Source organism: Leuresthes tenuis, unplaced genomic scaffold (assembly GCF_036924035.1).
Source record: "Leuresthes tenuis unplaced genomic scaffold, fLeuTen1.0.hap1 SCAF_3, whole genome shotgun sequence".
Taxonomy (NCBI): domain Eukaryota; kingdom Metazoa; phylum Chordata; class Actinopteri; order Atheriniformes; family Atherinopsidae; genus Leuresthes; species Leuresthes tenuis.
The window spans coordinates 37,446,705-37,472,314 of record NW_027325357.1 but is presented as its reverse complement, the minus strand read 5'-3'; the positions used below and the strand labels follow the sequence as shown (position 1 = coordinate 37,472,314).

The following is a 25,610-nucleotide window of genomic DNA, read 5'->3' as shown; positions in this document are numbered from 1 at the left end:
ACTGAAGTTACCTGTGCATGAACAGCGCCATCTCAGTTTTATCAGTAAATCTAAAATAGAGTTTTGCTTCTTTTGTTTTTACCTGTGTGCTTCCACACATCCATGTGGAATGACTTGCTCATTCACACATTATGTAACCTTTCGGTAAGACAAAATTATTCTTATTTTATTCTAAATGAAGTTGCATCTTTTCCCCGCTTTAGATTGGAGAGATTCCAGCGAGTGAAACCGGAAATAGGTTAAAGAGTAAAGCGCTGTTGATACCGGAAGTTGTCACGGTTGTGTTGGTTGCTAACGTGACTCGGGTCGGTTTCCTCTTTATATTCGACTCTTGGTTCTTCGAAGCGATTATGCAGCTCGTAAAGTGTCTGTGTAGCACGTGCGACACGTGTCCCGCGCTCAGATCAATATTTAAATTTTTCGGAGCGACCAGTTTGTAGCGGGTGGCTCGGACAGCATCATGCCGTCTGATGTGGAGTACAGCCCGGTGGGAGAGGGGCTGGGAATGCGAGACTTCTGGCTCTACGTGTGGCTGCGTAGAGCGGCGGTGGTCTCCGCTCACGTCACCGGCGTGGGCCTGACCCTCATCATCTCCCTGCTGTCCAGACCCGGAACCAGTGAGTGCACATGTATGGGTGGGATATGTGGACACAACGCGGTTGTCGCATTGATTATTCAGCTGCGACTGAAAACATGGAAATGCTTTTAAAGCAGTTCGGTCGCGGAGGAATATAGGAATTAGGTGCCTCCAGTGAGGTCATCAGTGGCGAAAACGGACTCTGTAGACGAGCTGTAGCCAAAATAGTCCCTTTGTATAGCTTTTGTTTTGGAAAATCCTGCAAAGCGAACAAATCAGATTAACTGTTTTGATAATCTGCAAATGCTTTTATGACCGATTGAAATGCTCTTCAACATGCATGTGGAACACCTGTCTAAAGATGGAAAGAGTGAGTTTTATTTCTAAAGTACAAGCGTGTGCACATGACCCCTGTCTGAGCGTGTAAGTCAGCAGGAGGTGCTATTGTCTCTGCTCTGCTGGCCCATAATAAAACAGGAAATTGCTTCCCAAAGACTGAATGCATCTTCTTTGAAGAAGATTACTTGTGGAGGCACCTCAGACTTGTGAAGAAGATGCATTTTTCTGCAGCTGAACTGAAAGCTGGGGAGAGAAGAGAGCCATTTCAGAGGTGTCGCAGCTTCCAGTGAGGTTGGATCTTTGGGTTCTCTGCACTACACAGCACGTTTTTCCCCTGTTCAAAGAGTTCTGAATACCATGTGTGTTTGCAATATGTGGCTGATCTGCGGCAGGCGACCCCCGCCTTGTCTGCCTAATCGACTGAGCAGTCTATCAGCAGCTGTCATGTCACTCCACACTCATGTTCATAGATCCTGATACTGGTACTGGTCGTGGGGTTCTTAAAGTTTTTAAAGTTTGTGTGTCTAATTTATACCGCAGCATTATTTCCTTTAGGGGGTGTTTCAACAACATTCTATGAAAAGTAGTGAATTAAGACACGATGAGAGGATATCATCCCAGCCTGTACTATGAAACCTCTGCAGATGGTCCAGAACGCGGCGGCGCGTCTGGTCTTGGATCAGCCTAAAAGAACACGTCACCCCTCTGTTCATTGAACTCCTCTGGCTGCCCTTAACCGCCCGCATCAAATTCAAGTCCCTGATGTTAGCTACAAAGTGCTTAATGGAATGGCTCCATCTACTTGAATGCTCTTGCAAAGGCTTATGTCACATCTGTGGTCGTCAAAGGATTGTCGTCTAGCAGCTCCTACACCACGCCTAAGACAATTCAAACTCTTTTCATGTGTCGTCCCACGATGGTGGAATGACCTACCGAGCGCTACCAGAACAAGGGCGTCCTGGTTTATCTTCAAGAAACTGTTGGAGCCCCAGCTCTTCAGAGAGCATCTTGGTTGTGATTTGGCGCTATATAAATCAAACTACACTGAATCAGCTCCTGAGGGGATTTAATGGCAGTTGTCAGCACACCGAGGGTAAACGCATGTTACTGACAATGGGATATTTAATTGTTCTGTATAAGCATAAAAACCTATATTTAAAACACTCAAATCTACACAATTTTTTTCCAATGCTTTTTTTCTTATTAAGGTTAAAAGTAAAAATATCAGCAGAAAAGGGTACCCTTTATCACCCCATTTTTCAAATCTTTATTCTGTATTCCTTTAATGTCAGCCTTATCAAGCAGCATCAGTGGTTTGATTGCAATAGCAAACATGGTGATGAAAGGCTGCAACTGAGTTGGAACGAGGAGGAGAAAGTTTTAAACAAGTTCTCTGCCACTCGGAAAGAATGGAGCATATTTAATCCAAGTGATTTGGATGCAAGATAGATAGATGCAGCTTCTAAATGGCAGGCAACATATTGGAGAGAGTTGAAAAGAGTGAAATGAGCTGCATTCAAGATTTTTCTTTTAATATTAGCGATAATTGCTATAGCCTCCGTCATATAGTAGGAACAGGAAAGCCATTGGTAAATCATCATTTAAATAACAAAAACTAAATGGGAACAAGCTGTTTGGTAACATAACGGCTAACATTTAGCCGCATGTCCTCATTCAATCGCAGGTTGTCTAGATGGTGTCCAGCAAACAACGTGGGCTACATAGATAATTGGCAATCGTTCTGGAGAAAACCTGGTCTGATGAGGAGAGACGGCATCCATCCCACTTTGGAAGGAGCGGCTCTCATTTCTAGAAACATGGACAAATTTATTAGTCATCCAAAAACATGACAACCCAGGGTTGAGACCAGGATGCAGAGTTGTAGTCTTACACACTTCTCTGCAGCTTCCCACCTGATGCTGCCCTGCCCCCCCCCCCCCCCCCCCCCCATCAAAAAACACAAAGGGAGCAAATCCTCTTGTGCAAAAAACTTTAACTGAACAAAAACATCAAACTATTAAATGTGGTTTGCTGAATATTAGATCTCTCCTTTGGAAGTCTCTGTTAGTGAATGATTTGATCTGTGATCATCATATTGATATATTTTGTCTTACAGAAACCTGGCTGCAGCAGGAGGATCATGTTAGCATTAATGAATCAACTCCCTCTGACTATTTAAATGTTCACGTTCCTCAAACCACAGGCAGAGGAGGAGGAGTGGCAGCTATCTTCAGATCAGGGTTACTAATCAGTCCTAGACCCAAGATTAGTTTTAGCTCTTTTGAATCTCTGATTCTCAGTTTTTCCCACCCAAAGTGGAAATCACAAAAACCTCTTGTGTTTGTTGTTGTGTATCGTCCACCTGGCCCTTATTCTGAGTTTCTGTCTGAATTCTCAGTTTTTATCCCCGTTAGTGCTGAGTACAGATAAAGTCATTGTAGTGGGTGACTTTAATATTCATGTAGATGTTGAAAATGACAGCCTAAATATTAACTTTAATTCTATGTTAGACTCTATTGGATTTTCTCAAAGTGTTCACAGACCTATTCACTGCCTTAATCATACCCTTGATCTTGTGCTGACTTATGGCATTGAGAGTGAACACTTAACAGTGTTCCCTCATAACTCTGTCTTGTCTGACCTTTTTTAATAACTTTTGAATTTACATTACTTGACTATACGGCTTCTGAGAAGAATTTTACATATAGAAGGTGTCTGTCAGAGAATGCTGTAACCAGATTTAAAGAGTTTATTTCATCATCCTTTTCTTCACTGCCATGTGCTGATATGACAGAGGACGGCTACCTAAATTTTACTCCAGTAGAACTTGACTCTCTTGTTGACAGCACTATAGCTTCAATGTGTATTTCCACTTGTATAATTTAAATGTTGTTTTACATGATACAAGGGTAAAAAAGAACCTAACAGAAATAGTTAATAGTTATTTTAGCTGGGTTTTTTAGCAGTAAAATGCTTATTGTTTTTTGTTTGTTTGTTTCAGGTCTGTTTTCTTGGCATCCAGTGTGTATGTCTGTTGCTGTAAGTCTCCAATTCTACACACACACACACGCACACACACTTCTTTTTATGTTCCCTTGGGGATTTTCCTCTGATTTTCCCCCTATGACGCCTTCACCCAAACCTAATTCTAACTCTACTTTACACTACCTCAACTCCCATCTCTCCTTCACTGGCCTTTTTCTTTTTTTCCTCTCCCTCCAAGTTTTAACTTCTCAAAAATCACCGTAAGTTGGTGTGCTTTCAGATTTTGTATCCCAACCTTGATATATAAACAAGCTCACGCATATCCGTATACATGTATTCTGTGATTGGTACAATGACTTCTCTAGTAGTCATGGGGTCGGTATGAAGTTTCGATGGTATGTTAAGCTTAAGCTAAATTCTCAGTGTTTGGGGTCTAGCAGGAGCTGGCTTACTTATTAATTAAATTAAATTCAGTTTATTTATAAAGCGCCAAATTACAACAAATGTCATCTCAAGGCACTTCCATAATACAGTCCAATTCAAGCCAATCAGAGTTCAATTAATTGTAATCATAATCCAATCAAAGCCAGTTAATTAAATTGAAAAATAGTCCAATTCATATAGAGCCAATTCAAAAACAATTTCCTAGCTAAGGAAACCAACTGATTGCACCACTTCTTTTCAGTCCAATCTCCCATCCTGAGCATGTGACACTAATATTCTGTATTTCACTAAACAATTCAGCATACAACCACATATACAAAGAATCCCTGTATTATTCATTCATGACAATTTCCTATTTCATCCAGCTGACCCTTCAGTAAGCCCCTCCCCAATCCTACATTAGCAACCGTAACTATGCATAAGAGGCCAGTCAAGCTTTCGGCAGAAAGCAAAATTCCGAAGCGGTGTGCATACGGGACTTGCAAGTCCAACAGTCGATATCCAAGAAGTTTGGAGGGTGGTGTTGAATTGTTTGCCTTCCCCAGCCCGACATGTAACAAGAAAGATGCCGAGTGTGGATAAAGCAGTGTGGAAGACCACACAAACAGCTGAATCCCTCCAAGATAAATAAGAGCCCCTACGGTTGATCTAAGGTTAAGTGCTAGCTAACGTTAGCTAACCATAGCTTTGTGTGATAACGTTAACAAAGACGTCTCTGTTAAACCTCGAGCCACTGTGTAATATTTAAGCAAAATAAATACTAACCAATAGAGACAAGTTCTGACACTGATATCTTTTAGCATTCTGTGAAGGGACGCCCTGCTTCCTCTGGAGCAGCAATCTATGGGTCTCCGCTTGCGCTCACGCCTGGCTTTCGCCATGACAATAGACGAGATCGGAACAATCTGTGCCTTAATTAGGTCAAGTGAGTATATCAGCCCCACTATATGTGAGCAATATAAGAACTCCATGTTTCTCGCTCAAGGAGGGAAAGCTTGACTGGCGTAGCAACAGTAACCAAGGGGGGACGGGGCTTAGCGAAGGGTCAGATCAAAATTGGATTAAACGGGAGACGCTCGAATCAGGGTATCATTTGTTCTTTCCATTTTCAATTGCCAATCAAAAATCAAATGATGAAAAATTGACTGGTTATTTTGGTTTTTTACGATAACACCAAAACACCATATGTTTTTTTTTTCATATTTCACTTTTAGGCTCAGATCAAAAATACGAAATGGAAAAACGGGCACCAGGAGAGAATTTGATTTTAATATTTAATTTGTCAGGACCTGGAAGTTTGGTCAGGCTGCTTAGCCTGGGAGACTGCGTCAGACATGCGTGGATGGTTGACTTCAGTTTGCTGTTAAAATAATCAACAATAAAATCACACAATATAGGTAAAAACTGTGCAGTGGTATGATGTAAAATGTCAATAAAATTTGCAGTTTTGTGGAGAAAAGAGTAGTCAGACTCGTCGTGTCAGCCTCTTATGGGGAATTTATTGAAGAGACTGACACAGAGACATGTACATTTCAGCATGCACGAAAGTTCCCAGTGACCTCAGTATACGACATCTCTTTTTACATTTCTATATCATTCAGTGTGTACGTGGCCCAATCCCAATCTCTATTCTGCGCCTGCTGTATGAGGACGCTACTGCATCTTCGTCATTATCAAGACAGGGTTCATTCTGACCCTAAACAACATGTTGTTCAAGCACTGTCAAGACATAATATGTGGATCGAGCAGCGTCAAGGCTCTGCTCTCCCACAGCAGCCACCTCAGAAGTAATATACCGCTTCTTCGGGGCCTCGAGTTGGATAAAACTGGTGATATTAAAAAACACAGTAGTGGTCTGACACAGCCAGGTCAACAACAGAGGACACACCGGTGGACCAAAAAATAGGTTATGACCAAATCCAGGCTGTGTCCTCTGTTGTGTGTAGGCTGTGTGATGTGTTGTTTAAAATCCATGCTGTTTACGAGGATTAAAAACTCATTTGCATAGAAATCACAGCTGTTATCAATATGCAAGTTAAAATCACCAGTTATTAAAATTTTGTTATATTTGGAGTGTATCAATGTTAAAAACTCAGAAAACTCTTGAATAAAAACGGAAGGAGGCTTGGGTGGTCTGTAAACTGTGACATATAAGACAGACGGGTTGCTAAAAACAAACGAATGATGCTCAAAAGAAGAAGAATTGTGTAAAGGTATTGTCTTTGTTAAAACTGAGCTTCAAGCAAGTTCCACTGCCTTTTTTGCCAAATTTAAATTTGGTGGGGAAGCCTCAGTGAGAATAACTGGTGCGTCAACGCCACGCCAGGTTTCAGTTAAAAAGAGACTTTGTCTAAAATCAGATGATTTATGATGAAAGATTTATTTAAAAGAGATCGAACATTTAAAATAGCCATGTTAAAAGTTGAAGATAAGTCTGCAGCTTGAGATAATTTGTGTCTGTGTGGACCACAATAGTGGAAACAGAAGATTTGTGCTGTGAAAGCTCATGGGCGGAGTTGGTGATGTCATTGACAAACACACCTGGATAGCAGAATGTGCAGCACCTAGTTAAATGGACATGCCTGACCATGGATGTTTCCACGATGGATGCGTCTGAGCCACGTCTGGGGGAGCAAGATCCAGCCGGCAAAGCATTTGGGGTTCGTTGGTCCAGCGGCGACAGGAGATGAGGCGGAGGTTCCCGCAGTAGTGGCTGAGGGTGTACACAACTTGGTCTGAGGCCCCATGAGACCATGCTCCCAGTCCAAATGGCGATGAGTCTCGGTGTGTCCACTCACCGCATCTCTGAGGAGCTGCCAACGCTTTGCTGAGGATGACAGTGAGCGTCGAGCCTCTCTCTCAACACGAGCACAGGCAGAGGAGCTAAGCTAGAAAACCAGACATACTGCTAAGAAGTGAAAATGCCAAATATCTGTAGGAGTGAGTGTTAGACTAGAACAAGTATGTGATAGTTAACTATGCAAAAGGGGTGCATGGTGGTGTGGTGGTTAGCACTGTCGCCTCACAGCAAGAGGGTACCAGGTTTGAGTCCCAGCTGGGGCCTTTCTGTGTGGAGTTTGCACGTTCTCCTCTTGTATGCTTGTGTTCTCTCCGGGTATTCCGGCTTCCTCCCACCTCCCAAAAACATGCATGTTCGGAGCCCTGGGGAAGGAAAACCTCAGAGAAACAAACCGGGATAGGGGATGCTCTTCAGCCTTGGCTGGCAAGTTGCTTATGAGAGGGAAAACTCAGACAAGAAAACCAACTTGTTAACACTCACACAAACACATTTTTGACTTTGAAGGTGTAACATACCAGAGACACAACTTTGTCTTGTGAATGCAATTATATGGGAGTCATTTTGTATTAGTTTATTTTTTCACCCACCACACCAATGGTGAGTTGTTGATTGGTTCAAAAGAAGTTTTGAACAAATGCAATCCACTTTGGCCTTAATCTAAAATGCCTGCCGAAGATACACAGATAGATACACAGACAGATTCTAAACATTCATCCCTAAGTTTGGGATTAGTTCTTATGATTTCATTGTTGTCCAATTCTAAACTCCCCCCCCCCCCCCCCCCCCCCCCCCCCCCACATCAGCTGAACGGGCAAATTGCTTTTCAATTCGGTCCAGATGCACATCCAAGACAATATCATCCAGGTACACTGAGCAACCCTCTCCAACAACCTTATTCATCAGACGCTGGAAGGTTGCTGGTGCATTCCTCAAACTAAACAGCATCACCTGATAAGAATACAACCATGTAGGTGTAACAAATGCAGAAATCTCCTGCACTTTCTCCAACAATGGAACCTGCCAATAACCTTTCAGAAGGTCAAACTTGCTGACAAATTTACCCGATCCCACTTGGTCAACACAATCTTCCATCCTAGGCAGATGAAAACCATCTGGTTTAGACTTCAGAATCAAGAAACTGACACTTCTCTGAGTGGACCCAATAGAATCTTTGCTTTATAGGCATAGAATCTTCAATGTCTATATCATGCTCTACAACATGTGTGCGAGTGAGTTTTGTATTTTGCCTTAAATGGAGATGTTACAATAGGCAACAGAGCAAGCACCTCGTCTCCAGGGAGAAAAACTCAATCTTCAACCTTTCGATCATAAAGTTTCTTAATCTTGCCCTGTGCAGAAGACAACCTGCTACTAGCTTCCTCCTGTGCTCTATACAGCCTGTACCGAAAACCATGAACATAGTCCAAAAGGTTCTGAGGCTCTACCTCCTTCCAATCATCCCACAGAAGTGCCAATAGACCCCACACCTTACGCCCAAACACCAGGTCATTGGGGCTGAATCCTGTATTCTCATTGACAGCCCCCCTAGCAGCCAGTAAGAGCGAGGACAAGCCCTCCTCCGAGTCCCCCTTCATCTGAACACAATACGCACGCAACATGGATTTAAGTGTCTGATGAAAACACTCCAAGACACCTTAACTCTGAGCGTGATACGCAGAGGCCTAATTGTGCTGAAACTCTGATTCGGTTTGCTAGTAAGGTGGCATGTTTGGCATGATTTGATGTACGCAGACACCTCACTTTTCAACTTAGGCCAAAAAAAAAAAAAAAAACTAAAGATCTTCCTTTTTTTTTCTAATACCCATGTGTCCGGTCATGAGAAACTTGCAACACCAAACTGCAAAATTTAGATGGCACTACCACTTGGTAGACAGGGTCACCAACAAAATCATCACACTGCGGCACCCACTTTCTCAGCAACCCTAACCCTCCTCAACAAAATAACACTGAGAATTGTTTTTCACCTTACAGACAGGAAGAGCCATTTGAAGTAACTCCCCCAGGGATACATCATCCTGCAGCTCCTTCACCAACTCAGTATGGGAAACAGACCAGGGAACATCAGGACACATCAAATCATTCGGTTCTTGAGTATCATCTTTTACCGTGGGTTTCGACCACGCATGCGTCACAGCACATGCAACAAACATGTCAGGAGCTCAGCCTCATTTATGTCAGGGCCACTGCTAACTACTGGTTCTGGCACCACTATAGCAGGAGGTGGACCATCAGCCCAAACTCGACTCCCACAAATGTCATCACCCAAAATCATCGTGACCCCATCCAAGGGCAGAGCTGGACGCAAACCAACTGTGAACAGATCACAAGACAACATCATTTTATGTAGAGGTACATGCAGAACCTTTAAAACCATAGCCAGCACAGGGATGAAAAAACCTGTGTATGCGTCATCTGAGAATGGCAAAACTGATTCTAAAATAAATGAATCAAAAGCAGCAGTATCACGCAATATTTTAATGTGCACTTTGTCATCGCTCCCGACCAATGAAACAAAACCACTCATGAAAGGCTGAAAAAATTTGAGCTCTTTACACATCATGTGTGGCTGTGCCTCATCACTTGACAACTGTTCAGAAGCAGGTGCAACAAGCATAGCCCAAGATTGGGCTTGGGCCCAACACTGGGTTCAGCCTGCTTAGACCTGGATTTCAAAGCAAAAACAATCAATGTGTTGAGCCCCCACTTTTGAGCTGCAACAAAAAGGGAGATGCACACGCACTGATGAAAAGTTAACAAAAAGTATTTTATGAAATCAAATATTGGGTAAAGAATGAAGAGTGAGTGTCAGTATCAGTGGTGTATGTAAATGGGTGGCTGCAATGGTCCATGAAGAATGCGTGTTGTCTGTGCATGTCAAACGTAAGAAAGGGGAAAGAAAACAGCAAAGAAGCTGCTGCGGTGGAAGCCAAGGAGAGAACTGGCGTCGAGGTAGGCAGACCTAAATATAGCCTCTGCACCAGTCAGGTGCACCTTGTTACTGATCAGCACCTGAAACGCAAAGCAGGACAGGACTCAAAGGCCCCCCATGGCTGCAACACATGTTACCTTGATGTGGTTAAAAAGATGTGTAGATTTAAGCATCTTTTCATATATCAGTTAATATAGAACACAGGAGTGTGGAGTCATTAGATAGATGATGTGGCTCTGACTTGAGTTATTTGGTATTAATTTCCCTCTCTGTGTGATCTATGGAAACACATTGAAGCCACTGAGATATGCATTATTAATGACAGTGATTGTATTTCATGAATGGTTAACATGTTACCTCAGACACTGCTTCAGCTATTGTGTTACAGACTGACCTAGAATTTGCTCATGAGGACATAAAGCTTTTTCTACTCAGGTGTGTAGGTGGTGCTTTGATTGGGCTCATGACAGTACAGCATGATAAGTCAGCAGAGAAATACAGCCATGATCTCTGTACAGACATTATGTTCTCCTGTTCCCTTCAAGCTGGAGGATTTTAATAATTTGTCTGGCTTCTTCTCCAGAAACCCATTCCAAGTACAAACAATCAAAGTAATTTGTATACTAGTACAAATAAATAAAACGCTAACATCTGTCTTTTCAGTGCAATGCAAAAGTGTTTAATTGGCATTCAGTTGCATGCCAAATGAGTTGGCGGTAGATGCAGGGCTGTATCAGCTCTGGCTCAGGTCAGCAACAGTAGAAACACAACATCCAGGCAGTGAACAAACTAGCACAGAGAGAGACGTGCTTTAAATCTCCAGAGATTGCCTGTATTGAGGTGTAACCTGGCACCAACTGAGCTGATGACTTCACAGACTGTTTGCAGTGGTGCAGGATTAGATACACACCAGGGAGAGCAGTATTGGAGTCTGGTTCTGCAGCCATGAAACGCATATCCCTGCAGTCTCAATATCCCTAACAGGGAATGTGTCTGTGTGTTGTTTCTCTCTTTATTGTCATGGATCTGCATATGGAAAGCTCAATCAGCTGCTCACGTCTGTAATCAACTTATCTGTAGACATGGCACCTAAAAGCCTTAAATTTTCACAAAAAACGGCCGTGCGCCAGCTCCTTCACCAACGCTTTATCTGTGCACCGATTCCAAAATCTGTCACGCTTACCGCCATTTTAAATTTACCGCGGGGAGCGCTGAGCATTCATCGGGGCCCCCTCCGCATCACTCACCGCTCTCCCTTCGCGCGGCTCACCGCCACGTTCACTTTAGCCGCGCCTCTTCACTCTCCTACATTGGAAATGAATGGCAACTGGCCACTTCCGTCGTTGGCTTTGCGTTCGGTGTGACTGCAGGGTCAGGCGGATCCCAGCCATTCACTCTGAATGGGACAAATATTGTAGGGAGCTCGTACTTAGCGATTGAATCGTGTCATTAATGCTTTTGCTCATGTCCCAGTGAGAGCCTGTTCTTCAGTCTGAGATGGGTGAAGCAGACCGATGTGCAGTTTATAAAGTGTAAAAACGACCAACAATGTTTTTCTTGACTGTCGGACCATTTCCCGCTGACACAGGGACGTAATACATACACTATGTGTGCTGGCAGCATAAACCAATCCGAGAACATTAGGTAATACTACGCCTTATAATCAGGTCCGCCTTATGTCTGGGTTATAATTCAGGTGAGCCTTATAGTGCGCAAAATACGGTGTATAAAAAGGAAAGTTAATATTTATTAGGTTATTAACATCTGAAGTCTGCGCCGGTACTGTTTGTGGTTGTCACAGTAACCGTGCCTGTACTTCACTTCCCGTTTACACTAAACGTTGTGTGATTCCTGTATGTTGTCTCTCATTACTGGCGCTGGATCAATCACAGCAAGTCACTCGCTGTACAGTTTATGTTTGGCATTTTAGCCAAGCTTACAGGCACAAGAGAAGATGAGAAAATGGAAATGGTTGAGTTTTTGGGCACAGGGACAGGAGCTCTTCATCACACTACGAGAATATGTACGAGAAGTACATATTTTTAGAATACAGTGTTTTCAGGGACGCCGTTTTTTGTAAAATGTGTCGGCATTTTGGAGAAAGGCAGGGAAGGAAAACATGATGGCTATAAGGATTGGAAGCATATGAACACAGCTTGTTATAAACATGAAAGCAGCAGAGCTCACCAGATAGCTTTGGAGAAATATAATAAGTACAGAGAATGTAACAAGTCTGATCGTGGCACAGTCATCCATCAGCTCATCAACACAGAGGGCCGACAAAGTGAGGTCATAGAAAGAAATCGGGAGCACATAAAAGTAATACTTAACATTGTGCTTACATGCGTGGATTCCCTAAAATGAAGATGAGGTGAAAAATGCCGGTAACTTCCTTGAGTTAAACTCATTTGCAGAAACAATCGAGATATACAAAGGTGACTGGATGCTATTCCGAACAATGCAAAAATGCTCAGCCATGACATTCAAAATGACTTGCTAAATGCTGCATCCACCCTGCTGTTGCGACGCATGAAAAAGGAACTGCATGGATCAAAAGGAACTTTCTATGCAATACTAGCTGATGAATGTAAGGACATATCTAAAAAAGAGCTGGAGGCCGTCTGTTTAAGATATGTGTACATGGGATCTGTGAGGAAATGAGCAATCAGCCTTGTGGATACAGAAGAAATGACCCAAACCTCTGTGTGGGATTCAGATTTGATGTCTGTTATGGCTGGACATAAGGGGGGTGTTCAAGCCATCCTCAGGAGCACCTTTCAAAATGCAATCTACCTACTCTCATAGACTGAATCTAGTGCTGGCATCTGTCACACGGACATCAGCTGATTAATTTTTTTGATACCCTGAGCTCTGCACACTTTCATGTGTGGCAGTCATCGGCAGGAGCGCTTCCTCTGCGCACAAAAAGACGTGCACCCTGATCGGAGACCACTGGAACTGGAGCGAGGATGTGACACACGGTGGCGTTCCAGATCAACAGCAGTGAGTACAGTGTTCTCCCTATGACATAATTGTTGAAGTACTATCGGGACATGCAGAAGTGGGAGGACAGAGTCAAATTGATATGCAGTCATTATTACAACAGAAGTGAACCAAGATCCTTGTACTCTTTAAAGAAGCATTCAGCAAATCAGACCAAAGGCCTTCAGTCTATCAATGTATCAGTTACAGACACGATGGATTTGATTAAAAACCTTAAACAATCACTGACAGACGTCCGTGCCAGCAGCCACTGTAACGGTGAATTCTTGAAGATGCTGGCAATGATGAATGAGATCATGGGAGATAATAATATTGACAGTTGGGATATATCTGTCATGATCTTGTCTGGCTGTTGTTGTTTTTGGTTTCTGGGTTCTAGGTGGGGCTGGGCAGGCCTTCTTGGAGTCTTGGGCGAAGACTTGATTGTTCCTTCCACCACACCTGTTCCTCGTCTTACCTCATTAGGAGACCTTTATAGGAGCTGCAGGAGCAACCAGTCTTCGCCAGATTGTTCCCACTTAACTGTGGTAATTCGGCCCACTCCAAATGGTGACTGTGAGTTTTTTCGTCTCATCAACAACCTTATCTGAGTTTGTATTTTACAGCTTCCACCAACCTTGTCCACCCTCCGTATCAAGCTGCATTAATCTGTTTCACCCTCCACCGTCGGATTTCCTGTCAGCCGCACCTTACCTGCGTGCTCGCCCCGCCGACAACTCAAAGCTAATTACACAGCCAAGATCCCCTCCTCCTGCTTGGAGTTCCCCTGGACTAAAAGTAAGGACAAACGTTTCGCTCTTCGCCATATCCCTGGAACCTGGAACAAACACCTAATCCTTTTCCTCTCCCTGCAGTTTCCCAGCACATCTGCATTCAGATTCCACATTGCATATCCTCTGGCTGTAAATAAATCTTTTCTTGCAAATCCTCAGTCTGCTATTGAGTCTTTGTGCCTTTTCAAGCGGCTAAGCTTCAGCCGTGACAATATCTTTGCCGCCCCGCTGACGAAAGCTCCCAAGTCGATTTCGGGAAAGTACAGTTACTGTGTCATCTACAAGAGTGAGGAGAGAAACTTTTAAAACTCTTTTAGATGTGATAGACATACTGTATGTCTTCTCTCATATTCATGAAAGATTCACTAATCAACCTACTTATGACATCATGTACAGTTGAACGTCTTTTCCAGCGTCAAGAGAATAAAAACTCGATGCTCACCACTCGCCTGAACTCACTTTGTCTGTTAACATTTGAAAGGGATCTTACAGTCACTTTGGACTACGCTGAAATTATTGATATATTCAAAAGCAAACCCCGTAGACTGCTCCTATAGAGAGGGACAGAGAAAGATGCGAGACGAGAAATAGGCCTATTTGTTTACAACATTAACGGAATATTGTAAAGACTTGTGTTGTTGTTTTTTGCATTCACTGCAGCCTTTTGTTTCTGTTGTTTCTAATGTTAACGATGGTGAAATATAGCAATATTTTATTAGGCCACTTTATTATATCTGAGTTATAAAAAAAAACTGGACTGAGAAACACTGATGAAAGGCCTTCCTGTTTACATTTAAAACCTAATGAAATAATGTAAGCTCTTGTTTTTTCCTCCTTTCTTGCAGCCGTTTGTCTGTTGTTTTTATGTTCTAGTGTTTTAGGCCTAAGGTTAACAAAATGTTGAGATATATTTCATTGGGCTACTTTATTAAAAATAAATATGTTCACAAGTTAAAAAGAAGTGGTCTACGCATTTTTAATTTGATGTGGCTTTTCATGCATTTGGTTTAACACATGTAGTAACAGGAGAGAGAGTAGAGCGGGAGGAAGAGAGAGGTCCACTGGGCTTTCACTTTTAATGGGAGAGAGAGCTCTTCCAAAGCAGAAGGTAATATAAGCATTAACAAGTCAGGCAGGGATAATTTCCAACTCTGTATGTTAGTAAGTATTATTTTTACTGTTAAATGGTGGCCCATCCTAAATTGCGCCTGGTTGTCATATATATATATATATATAATATTATGGCATGCCGTTCAGGAAATTAATCTTTGAATATATGGAATGAAACTCTGAATATATTGAATGAACCTTGAATATATGGAATGAAACTCTGAATATATTGAATGAAACTTGAATATATGGAATGAAACTCTGAATATATTGAATGAAACTCTGAATATATTGAATGAAATTCTGAATATATTGAATGAACCTTGAATATATGGAATGAAACTCTGAATATATTGAATGAACCTTGAATATATGGAATGAAACTTTGAATATATTGAATGAACCTTGAATATATGGAATGAAACTCTGAATATATTGAATGAACCTTGAATATATGGAATGAAACTCTGAATATATGGAATGAAACTCTGAATATATTGAATGAACCTTGAATATATGGAATGAACCTTTGAATATATTGAATGAAACTCTGAATATATTGAATGAAACTTGACTGACGTCAGACTTCACGGAAGTGCCTGCGGCCATCTTGTCTAAGCTGTGGATACTGTGGCGAAAAGTGAACGACAATGAGTCAGTCCGCTCGGAATTTTGTAGGAGGAATATTAAAGTATGAGGACATCATTAACACACTGGCGAATGCATGTACGGGCCAAAATCCTCCCGATAACCCTGCCAGTTCTTCTAACGAAGAAGTCATGGCAGACTTACGACAACAGGCCAGGCAGCTGTTTATCAGGCCAACCTCCTTCCACCTCTCAGGAGTGCCCCAAAACAGTCCCTGTGTGCAATCTTCACCCGTAAACAAGAAAGGGCCCAACACACAAGATGTTGGAATAGATAGGCCACTTTATTATGATGATCACTTTCATCAGCTGAGAGTACAGGAGTGATTTCCCAACCAGCAAGTTGCTCCAGAGACTGTTTCTTCTTGTCCGAAGGAAGTCACAAGCCTCACAAACACATCTGCACAGACACCAGAACCGTATCAAACCAGAGCTGGACGACTGTGCAGACCAGTCAACAGGCTAGTGCTGTAGACAGACACTGAGGTGTTGATCATATGGCCTTTGGGGGTTTAGGAAAACAGAAGGACTCTTTTTTTTTTGTTGAGAAAAACAAAACAAATGAGCGAGAGAGAAATGAAATATGTATGTTAACTGAAAATCATCTTGTGAAAGTCTTGTTTAAATTGAAAATTTTTGTCCATTATGATAACAACTTAAAAGGGGAAGATGCCATATATAGTTATATAGTGGAACTAATGTTGCCACAGTAACAGTTACTTTGTAACATAGAATATTTGACTGGAAGTAAATGTGTTGGTGCCGGGGGTTACGGGACGTTTTCTTATGCTGGTATGTGTTGATGTTTTGAGCTGTCATAAAAAGTAAATGTAAACGGATCAAGTTAATCCGTGTATCATTCGTTTTTCCAAATAAAACCAAAAATAAGAAAACTAAAAAACCAGAGCTGGGCAAATATTAAATTCTTAAATCGCATTAATCGCATGATTTCTTGTGATTAATCACGATTTTATTGTTATACGCAAAATCCAATAATGAAGTCAAAAGTAGCATATAACGCACTTTTATTGGAACTGTGCAGTCATTTGATCGTACTCCGGTAATAAGACAATTCAACGTTGCAGTGCTTACAAATAACTTTGGCTCTGTCGACTGCGCCGTCTTGAAGAATTTTGAAATCAAAATAGCCATGTAAAAGTACTGTAACCTTCTCCATGTTTGTTTAGCCCGCTTCATCTGCCATTCTTCTTTTTACTGACTGTTTCCTGTGAGTGCCGCAGCAGTAAGCAACATACTTAAACAAAATAAAAGCCAGTGAGCAAGAAACGTTTACAATAAAAATGATAAATAATAAAAACTGTGTTAATGGGAGACAAATAATTGTCGGTGATAATGAATTCATTAGTTAACGCAAAAATAATGCGTTAATGTGCCCAGCCCTAGAAAAAACAAACTTTTTCTCAGTATTCGTTTCTAAAACTAAAATGAAAAAAACAACGACTCGTTTTTTAAGTTTTCGATTTTATGCTCAAATGAATAATGGAAAAACGGATAACAAGTGTTTACCGTTTCATCCAATTTTGATCTGAAGCAAGTTCAGTGAGCCAGAAATGACCGTGACCCGGAAGTCCACTTTGTGGAGTTTGGAAGAAAAAAGAGACAATGTTTTGCTGATTCTCTGCTATTTTATTCTTCTCCTCACTCCACATCAGAAGAAAACTGACAAGAACTGACATCAACTGTCATAACTCACATTCCAGTTTTCATAACAGTAACTGTTGTCTTGGAGACTAGAAATATAGCGTCATTTGTGTGTGCGTTCTAAATCATAAGTGTCGCCAAAAGTATACTTTTATAAACTTGAAAATGTTCCAATTTAGTCCAAAGAAGTATTAAATTAGTATACTTTCTAGTACACTAAAAGTACATGGTCCGCAGTATACTTTCTATATTCATACTCAAGCATACAGTATAAATGTACTTCAATTACACTACTTTTTGCTACAGGACGGCGCTTTTGTTGCTGCATATTGTTGTTGTATAACTTTAGAGTATTTTGGTAGGTTAATGGTCAACTTTTAAGGATGTCAACTTTTAGCATTGTTGTGGAACTGTAACTCTAAATTAGCTCTGTATGTGTGTTGGTGTGTGTTGCGGTTGCCAACTCTCACGCTTCTAGGCGTGTGACACACGTATGCTGTTGCTATAGACGCAACCCAGCAACATCACTTCCAGTTTCCTGATTGGCTGTTTAGCATTGGTTTACATTACTAGTGTTATAAACGGTGACAAACCTATTTATTAGTAGTAATAAAAGTATAATAAAATTAGTAAGTAAGTAAATAAACAATAATAAGAGGCCAGTCAATCTTTTGGTAGAAAGCAAAATGCCAAAGCGGTGTGCATACACGATATCCAAGAAGTTTGGAGGGTGGTGTTGAATTGTTTGCCTTCCCCAGCCCGACATGTAACAAGAAAGATGCCGAGTGTGGATAAAGCAGTGTGGAAGACCACACGAACAGCTGAATCGCTCCAAGATAAATAAGAGCCCCTACGGTTGATCTAAGGTTAAGTGCTAGCTAACGTTAGCTAACCATAGCTTTGTGTGATAACGTTAACAAAGACGTCTCTGTTAAACCTCGAGCCACTGTGTAATATTTAAGCAAAATAAATACTAACCAATAGAGACAAGTTCTGACACTGATATCTTTTAGCATTCTGTGAAGGGACGCCCTGCTTCCTCTGGAGCAGCAATCTATGGGTCTCCGCTTGCGCTCACGCCTGGCTTTCGCCATGACAATAGACGAGATCGGAATACCTTTAATCTTGCTACCCCTTGGTTTGTGCCATTGCTTTGGTTGTGTAAGATATTACTGGGCTTTGCTGTGCCCTAATTAGGTCAAGTGAGTATATCAGCCCCACTATATGTGAGCAATATAAGAACTCCATGTTTCTCGCTCGAGGAGGGAAAGTTTGACTGGCGTAGCAACAGTAACCAAGGGGGGACGGGGCTTAGCGAAGGGTCAGATCAAAATTGGATTAAACGGGAGACGCTCGAATCAGGGTATCATTTGTTTGAGTCGTTTTTTCATTTTAGTTTTGGAAACGAATACTGAGAAAAAGTTGTTTTTTTCTTTTCTTACTTTTGATTTTATTTGGAAAAACGAATGAACGAATGATACACGAAATCAGGGTATCATTCGTTCTTTCCATTTTCAGTTGCCAATCAAAAATCAAATTATGAAAAATTTACTGGTTATTTTGTTTTTATTATAACACCAAATACGAAAAAATGCCTGTTTTTCATATTTCACTTTTAGGCTCAGATCAAAAATACAAAATGGAAAAACGGGTACCAGGACAGAATTTGATTTTAATATTTAATTGGTCGGGTTTACATGACCCGGAAGTTTGATAAGGCTGCTTGGCCTGGGAAGCTGCACAAGCGCCCAACAAAACCAATCAGATCGCAAGCTACAGCACAATCAATCAACTCACAGACACCCATCAAGCGCAATGACTATACAGTATTTTTGTAAATAAACTGGTTAGTTGAGCTGTTTGAATTTTTTTATTGCAAGTTCAATTCAATTCAATTTTATTTATATAGCACCAAATTACAACAATTGTCATCTCAAGGCACTTAAATAATATAGCCAAGGAAATACCATCTAGAGTAACTATATAACTAGACAATTTCTCCCTGAAGTTACTGCTAACGTTAGCCTAGCTTGATACAAAAGGCATATTTTTTCAGTATTCTGTTAGCTACTTTCAAGAGTGATTGGAGAAATTAGTGCCTTGCAGGCTAATTATTGGGATAATGATGATTTCATATTGCATGTCATTATTCAGAGATTAGTGCCTTGCAGGCTGATTATTATTATTATTCTGCATTCCTTTCTTTCTATAGAAGTCCATGGGACTGTCGCCACTCTTTTTACCCCACTCTGGACATATATACATAGACACCGAATTGACTGCTCACTCGAGGGGCGTGCCTACAGGGCGGCCATCTTGGTACAGTGCCACTCACTCCTACAGTACATTACATCTATGAGGAATGGTGTTTCTACACAATAAAAAGGATCAGAAATCACTCAGTTGTCAAGCTATTTTCATGAGGTTTGTTTGTCAAACGTCAGACATAACAGACAGACATAGATAGAACGAAAAGAACCCAGAAAACGTTATTGCATATTCAGATCTTTATTTGAAGAACTTATGTAAAATACTCAAATTAGTATTTCCATTTTACCCGAGTAGCATTCAAGCCTGTCTTTCTTTTTTTTTTTTTTTTATATTAGTATTTTTACATTATTTTATCAATATTCACCATTATATCTAATTGTTTGTTGTATTGGTAGCCTTTTTAAAAAAATTATTTATTAATCTAAACTCATACTTTTTTTTTTTTTTTTCCCCTTGTCCTGTTCAGCATTATGGCAGCAGAATTGTAGTCTGAATACCTTTGATGCCAAACAGATTTGCTTTGCCAAGGGAAGTTTTATAAATGTAAAGCTCCCCTTGATGCCCATTTATTTATTTCTGTTTACAATATATGACATGTAATAGAACTGAACCGGACCGGGGGACAAGGAAAGAAGAAGAGGAAAGAAGGGAAAACAGAACAAAAATAGAAACAGAAACCAGACAACCAGCTGCTACACCTGTAAAAAAGAAAACAGACAACAATCCATGGCCTCTGAGGGGAATCCAGCCTTAGCGCCACCAGGAGCACCTGAAAGCAGACAAGCAGAGAAAAAACAAACACACAAACAAACAAAAACAAGCACAAGAAGCGGCAATCGCATACAACACAGCTGTGAATATAGATGACCTGAGACGACATGATAATACATCAACTGCTTAGCGAGCATGCTACTGGGCTAATAAATGTGTGTGTGTGTGTGTGTGTGTGTGTGTCAAGCCTGTCTTTCAGCTCTTCATTTGAGGTTTTTGTCCCTCAGATCCTCGAGAAGAGCGTGCACATTTTTCTCCTCTTCTCGCGCTCTACTCTCCACTCTAGCCAGAGCTTCATTAAGTCTGGCCTTTAGAACAGTGCGAGAAGCAGGCAAAGCATCATTGTGGTCCTTGTGGAAAGAGGAATGGAAATATATAGTGCTGTTTATAACTCATCACTCACTGATGTAGCTGGCCCACATTCTTAATATCATGCTTCAACTGAAATATGAAAAACCAGGCATTTTTTCACATTTGGTGTTATAATAAAAAACAAATAACCAGTCAAATTTTCATTCTTTGAATTTTTAATTTCCAATTGAAGTGAGGTGGCGGTTAGCACCGTCACCTCACAGTGAGAGGGTTCCAGGTTCAACTCCTGGATGGGGGCTTTTTGTGTGGAATTTGCATGTTCTCCAGGTACTCAAGCTTCCTCCCACCATCCAAAAAACATGCATGTCAGGTTAACTGGTGTCTCTAAAGTTGTCTCTAGGAGTGAGTGTGTGTGGTTGTGTGGCCCTGTGATGGACTGGTGACCTGTCCGTGGAGTAGCCTGTATCTCGTCCGATAGGATGGGATAGGCTCCAGCCCCCCCGCGACTTGACCCATGGAATAAGCGGATATAGACAATGGATGGATAGAATGATACACGGATTCACTCGTTATCCGTTTAGTTTTGAAAACGACTACTGAGAAAAAGAGTTGTTTTTTCGTTTTCTTATTTTTGGTTTGAATTGGAAAAACAAATGAGCGAATGATACGCGGATCAAGCTGACCCTCGATCATTCTATAATAGTAACAGATTAAAAAACTTCCAGAGATACTAAGAGAAATTACACAGCCAGAAAAATCAATGTTTTTAAAAAAATATCCAGCCTTCGTGTGTATTCTAAGTAACTCGTTCCTGTAATGGTAGCCCAGAAATGATGCATTCAATGTCATCACGACACAGAGTCCTGGGTTTGATGTCATTATTTGATATTTTATGCACATTTAAGAGTCCTGTTTTAGATGATTCTGTTTTAGAGGTCTCAGTTTTACTTGTGTAGTATCACACTAAGTGATAAAGATTGTTTAAACAGAAATGTAGCATTGTTCAGGGCTTTCTGTTAAGACATTCTCATTTGGATGAATGGTTCTTTTTCTGTTACAGTAACTTTAACATACTTATTGTGTGTAGTTTGCCAGTGCGTGTTGTATCTGATGGTGTTGGCAAATGAATTCAGTCTTAAAGGACTTGGAAAAGTATTCCTGTGTTTTTTTCAACAAAAATGGTGGATAGAATTAAATGTTATCTCAAGAAACTGAGACTTCTGCTCCACTTTTAATGAGTGATGAAAATGAGTGATGAATACCGCTAGGCTGCACATTATAAATCTTGCTATCTTGTCGGTCATGACGTTTTTTTTACAAGGCATCTTCTGTAGCTGACTGTGCTGAATAGCAGGTAGGCAGATGACTAGTCTCATGTGGGTGGCAAGCCAGCAGATTTGTTTTAGAGTAAAACAGCTTCAAGTCGACACATTGCCTTGTGTTTATGCATGAAAATGCAATGTACAGTGTAAAATCCAGCGCACACTGCTTGTCAGGACAGATCTGCCTGCTACGTCCCTTAATATTTCCTTCATCGCACAATGAAACTGTTGTCTGTAGCTAATGAAGTTGTATGTTTGGACACTTCACACAGTCCGAATTGTAAGCATACAGACTTGGACACACAAAATGAAGCTCCAGGTGAGCAAACAGGTTCTTCCATTCTGAATTTGACCTAATTCAGCCTGATTACTTAAGACTTCATTTGTTTATGGAGCTCTGACATTTAAATGTGATTTAATCAACTTTTTGCCTTAGAATTTGATTATTTTACATGAAATTACAGGATTTCTTATTCGTACAAGCAATAAATACAGTAAAACAAAAAAACATGACACATCTGGGAAATGTAGGTTCTCACCAATATTATTGAAGCAAGGGGAAATTATGGTCTGTGGTGGAATGAGCCAAACGCAATGCTTTAGTGAGAATTTCCTCCACTGTGTGAAGCCAGTAAACTGTGTGTGAGTTCATGAATTTCCTGACAGTAAAAGTATTTTGAATAATCTTTCATAATTGTTTCTCATCATATCACAGCTTCTTCCATGTGATGCTGTGCTCTGTCCTCACGATATATGAATGTAGCTATGATGCAGAGCCACAGTGTACATGATGAAGAAATTACAGATCTTTGTCCATTCATGTCTGCCTAACCACAGCATGACATTAGTGTTATTGACTTACATGGGTCCTCTTCGTCTTTGCAGTACTGTCTGTGCATGACTGAAGGCATCCTCCTCTTCACAGCTGAGGGATCTCCTTTCTGTGTCAAATCTCGAAAGGGTAAAGTCCGTCTTCACTGGTTGTGTCAGGCTCTGGTACTGGTGTCTGCAGCCACTGGACTGGGCTTTATGGTGGCCAGCAAAAATGTGTCCGAGCTCCCCCACCTGATCACCTGGCACAGCCTGCTGGGTTCCTGCACACTGGCTGCCAGCATACTTCAAGCAGCTTGTGGCATCTCTGTGGTCTTCCAGAAGCAGCTGCGTCTCTCCTCCTCCCCACCCAGACTAAAGCTGTACCACGCCACCTGTGGACTGGTGGTCTACCTGCTGGCTACAGTCACAGTCATGTCAGCCATGTTCTCAGATTGGTTCCAGGCCACGGTGAAAGGAATGTCATGGTGGGCTTTCCTGCTGCTACCCCTCTTCCCTGCCCTGGTGGTGATGAACCAGATCACTAATGCCTACCTGCCACGCAAGAAGGTTACCAGCTAGGTAGCATGTGGCATGGATCTGACTGGCTTCGTTCTGACAGTGTCAATATTGGCTTTTACTCTGAGGCTCAGAGATTTAGATGGAGGAGTCATTGAGTGCTGCAGTCCTTGGATATAAAACTACAAGGGAAAGACTTTCATGTAAGTGGCTGTCCCGTATGTGGTGGAAGGACACAAACACATGACATCTGTCCTCTTTCTGAAAGGAGGGTTTCCAGTCATGGATCAGGCCTTATTAGCATGATAGAACTCTTATTGGGTAAAGAGGCAGAGTCCAGGTGGAATCACCTGAGCTCACTATCAGGAAGTTTCTTCACTGTTGTCACACTTTTACCTTCAACTTGTCACACAGTTTATTTCCCCTCAAATCAATGTGTTGGAAGAAGAAGTTATTTGGTGCAGGTGTTGCAAATAGAATTAAGTCAAGTTTATTTGTTTGTTTTATTTTATTCTTATTAATAATAGGTTAAGATAGTTTTCTAAGTACCTTCATGCTTTGGATATGCTTTGGATATGAGAGTTTTAAACAAACAAAACCAGGTTGCAGTGTAAAAGGTGGGATGAAACTACTGAGAAAGAGAAGGTCGCCTCTGCATGTGTGGAGGAATTTTTGCACTATCTTTGAAATGAAAGCACAAGTCTCAAACACTCTGGGCGGCTGTAGCTCAGGAGGAAGAGCAGTCGGTGTATGAATGGTTAGAAAGCATACAGTTATGTATAGATGTATAGACTTAAGACGTGCTATATGAGTGTGTGTGAATGTGGCATATAGTGTTAGAAGCGCTTTGAGTGGTCAGCTAGACTAGAAAAGTGCTATACAAGTACAGTCCATTTACCATTTACTTTGTAGTCTTGGATTTCAAGGAATTTGAAGTTTGTTTCAACTGTTTAGGGGAGCTTTATCAGCAGTGAAGATGCTGTGGATGGTTTTATCCCAGCTGGGAAATTTATTGATTTATCATGTATCTTGTGTTGTATCTTTTGACAGACAGACTACGGCTGAACCACACAGTGCTGCTGGATTCATCTTCTGTCTGTTGTCTAATTATTTTGTGACTACACTGCTGTTGGTGGGTTTTCAGGCTAACAGCATCATGCTCCAGTGGGCTGTGATACAACTACAACTACAACTTTTGGTTGCTGCGTCTGATGAAAGTGAAACTCTTAGGAGCTAAAGGACTAAATATTGTTCTCAGGATCTAGATACCATCGACATGACAAAAGTGGACCGGAGTTGTACTCATGAATGAATGGCAATGATGCTTTCAGCTTCAAATGTTAAAGAAGTGGCTTCTAGCGTCAGTTATAGAGCTGTCTTATGCTTAATGGTGCAGCTTTTAATGGAGTGTGACTACAAGAATGGTAACCATTACTCCAGTGATTGTTAACAAATGAAACCAATGAGGAGAAAGTTTTATTTTGCACTTCTCACTGAGGACCAGTCAGGGATTCTGATGCACAGAACCTTTTCAGTGGAAATGGGGTTTTTTTTAATGTTTTTTTTTTGCTTTTCTCATTTGTCTAAAACATCACTCACCATCTGTACCAGCACTAGTCACCAGTCATTTATTAACCAATTTCTTGCAAGAGAGACGTTTCAGAGTGTTGCGCAATCTGCTCAGTGTCTCTGCAGAATAGTTATATTTATAAAGAGCATGACCTCTGACCCTGTGTAAAAAAAAAATCCCTTTAGCCTGAATCAGATTTGAAGAGCTTCCTCAACAACAAGTGATGCCATTTGACAAAAAGACTTAAACATTTCTACCTGGTTCCAGCAGCCAGGCACAGGTTGATTCAGGGAGCCGTGCAAAGACTGCTGCAGGTTGTGTTATTTCAACCCGCAGCAGTCAAATGGTGCTGGAGAAGCTGATGCAGTTACTTACCGTTGGTGCTGACCCTCAGGCAGCACGCCCTACTTCCTGTCTTCATTCATGATCAGCTGCTGCAGGCAGATACAAAGCAGGGATGGTGTTCCTTTCTGACAGCCAGTAGGCCTCACTGTCCACTCTGTGCTATAACGAAAGGAAATATTTGGGTTGCAAAACTTCTTAAATGTTTTACCAGGGCTAAGATGTGTCCATTCATTTTCTTTACCGGCGTTCCACTGATTAGCCATAACATTAAAACCACTGGCAGGTAAAGTGAGCCACATTTGTCATATTGACCCAGTGCAGTGTTCTCATGGGAAAACCTGCATCCTGGGACTCACTTTGGCACCCACCTAAACATTTCTGCAGACCAATCAGCCTTAAG

The 25,610-nt window shown here is 41.3% G+C and overlaps 1 protein-coding gene across 1 annotated transcript; it reads left to right on the top strand.

Annotated features, from left to right (window-relative positions):
* Nucleotides 1-278: 278 nt before the first annotated feature.
* On the top strand, nt 279-23,996 carry cyb561d1 (cytochrome b561 family, member D1). Its single transcript, XM_072382974.1, has 3 exons — nt 279-617; nt 3,918-3,955; nt 22,852-23,996. The coding sequence occupies exons 1-3, from the start codon at nt 461-463 to the stop codon at nt 23,356-23,358; spliced, it is 702 nt and encodes a 233-aa protein (XP_072239075.1). The 5' UTR covers nt 279-460; the 3' UTR covers nt 23,359-23,996.
* Nucleotides 23,997-25,610: the final 1,614 nt, after the last annotated feature.

Coding starts and splice junctions, on each gene's coding strand:
- cyb561d1 (XM_072382974.1), top strand. CDS start 461: ATGCCGTCTGATGTGGAGTACAGCCCGGTGGGAGAGGGGCTGGGAATG. Junction 618..3,917: donor GCTGTCCAGACCCGGAACCA/GTGAGTGCACAT, acceptor TGTTTGTTTCAG/GTCTGTTTTCTTGGCATCCA. Junction 3,956..22,851: donor CAGTGTGTATGTCTGTTGCT/GTAAGTCTCCAA, acceptor TCGTCTTTGCAG/TACTGTCTGTGCATGACTGA.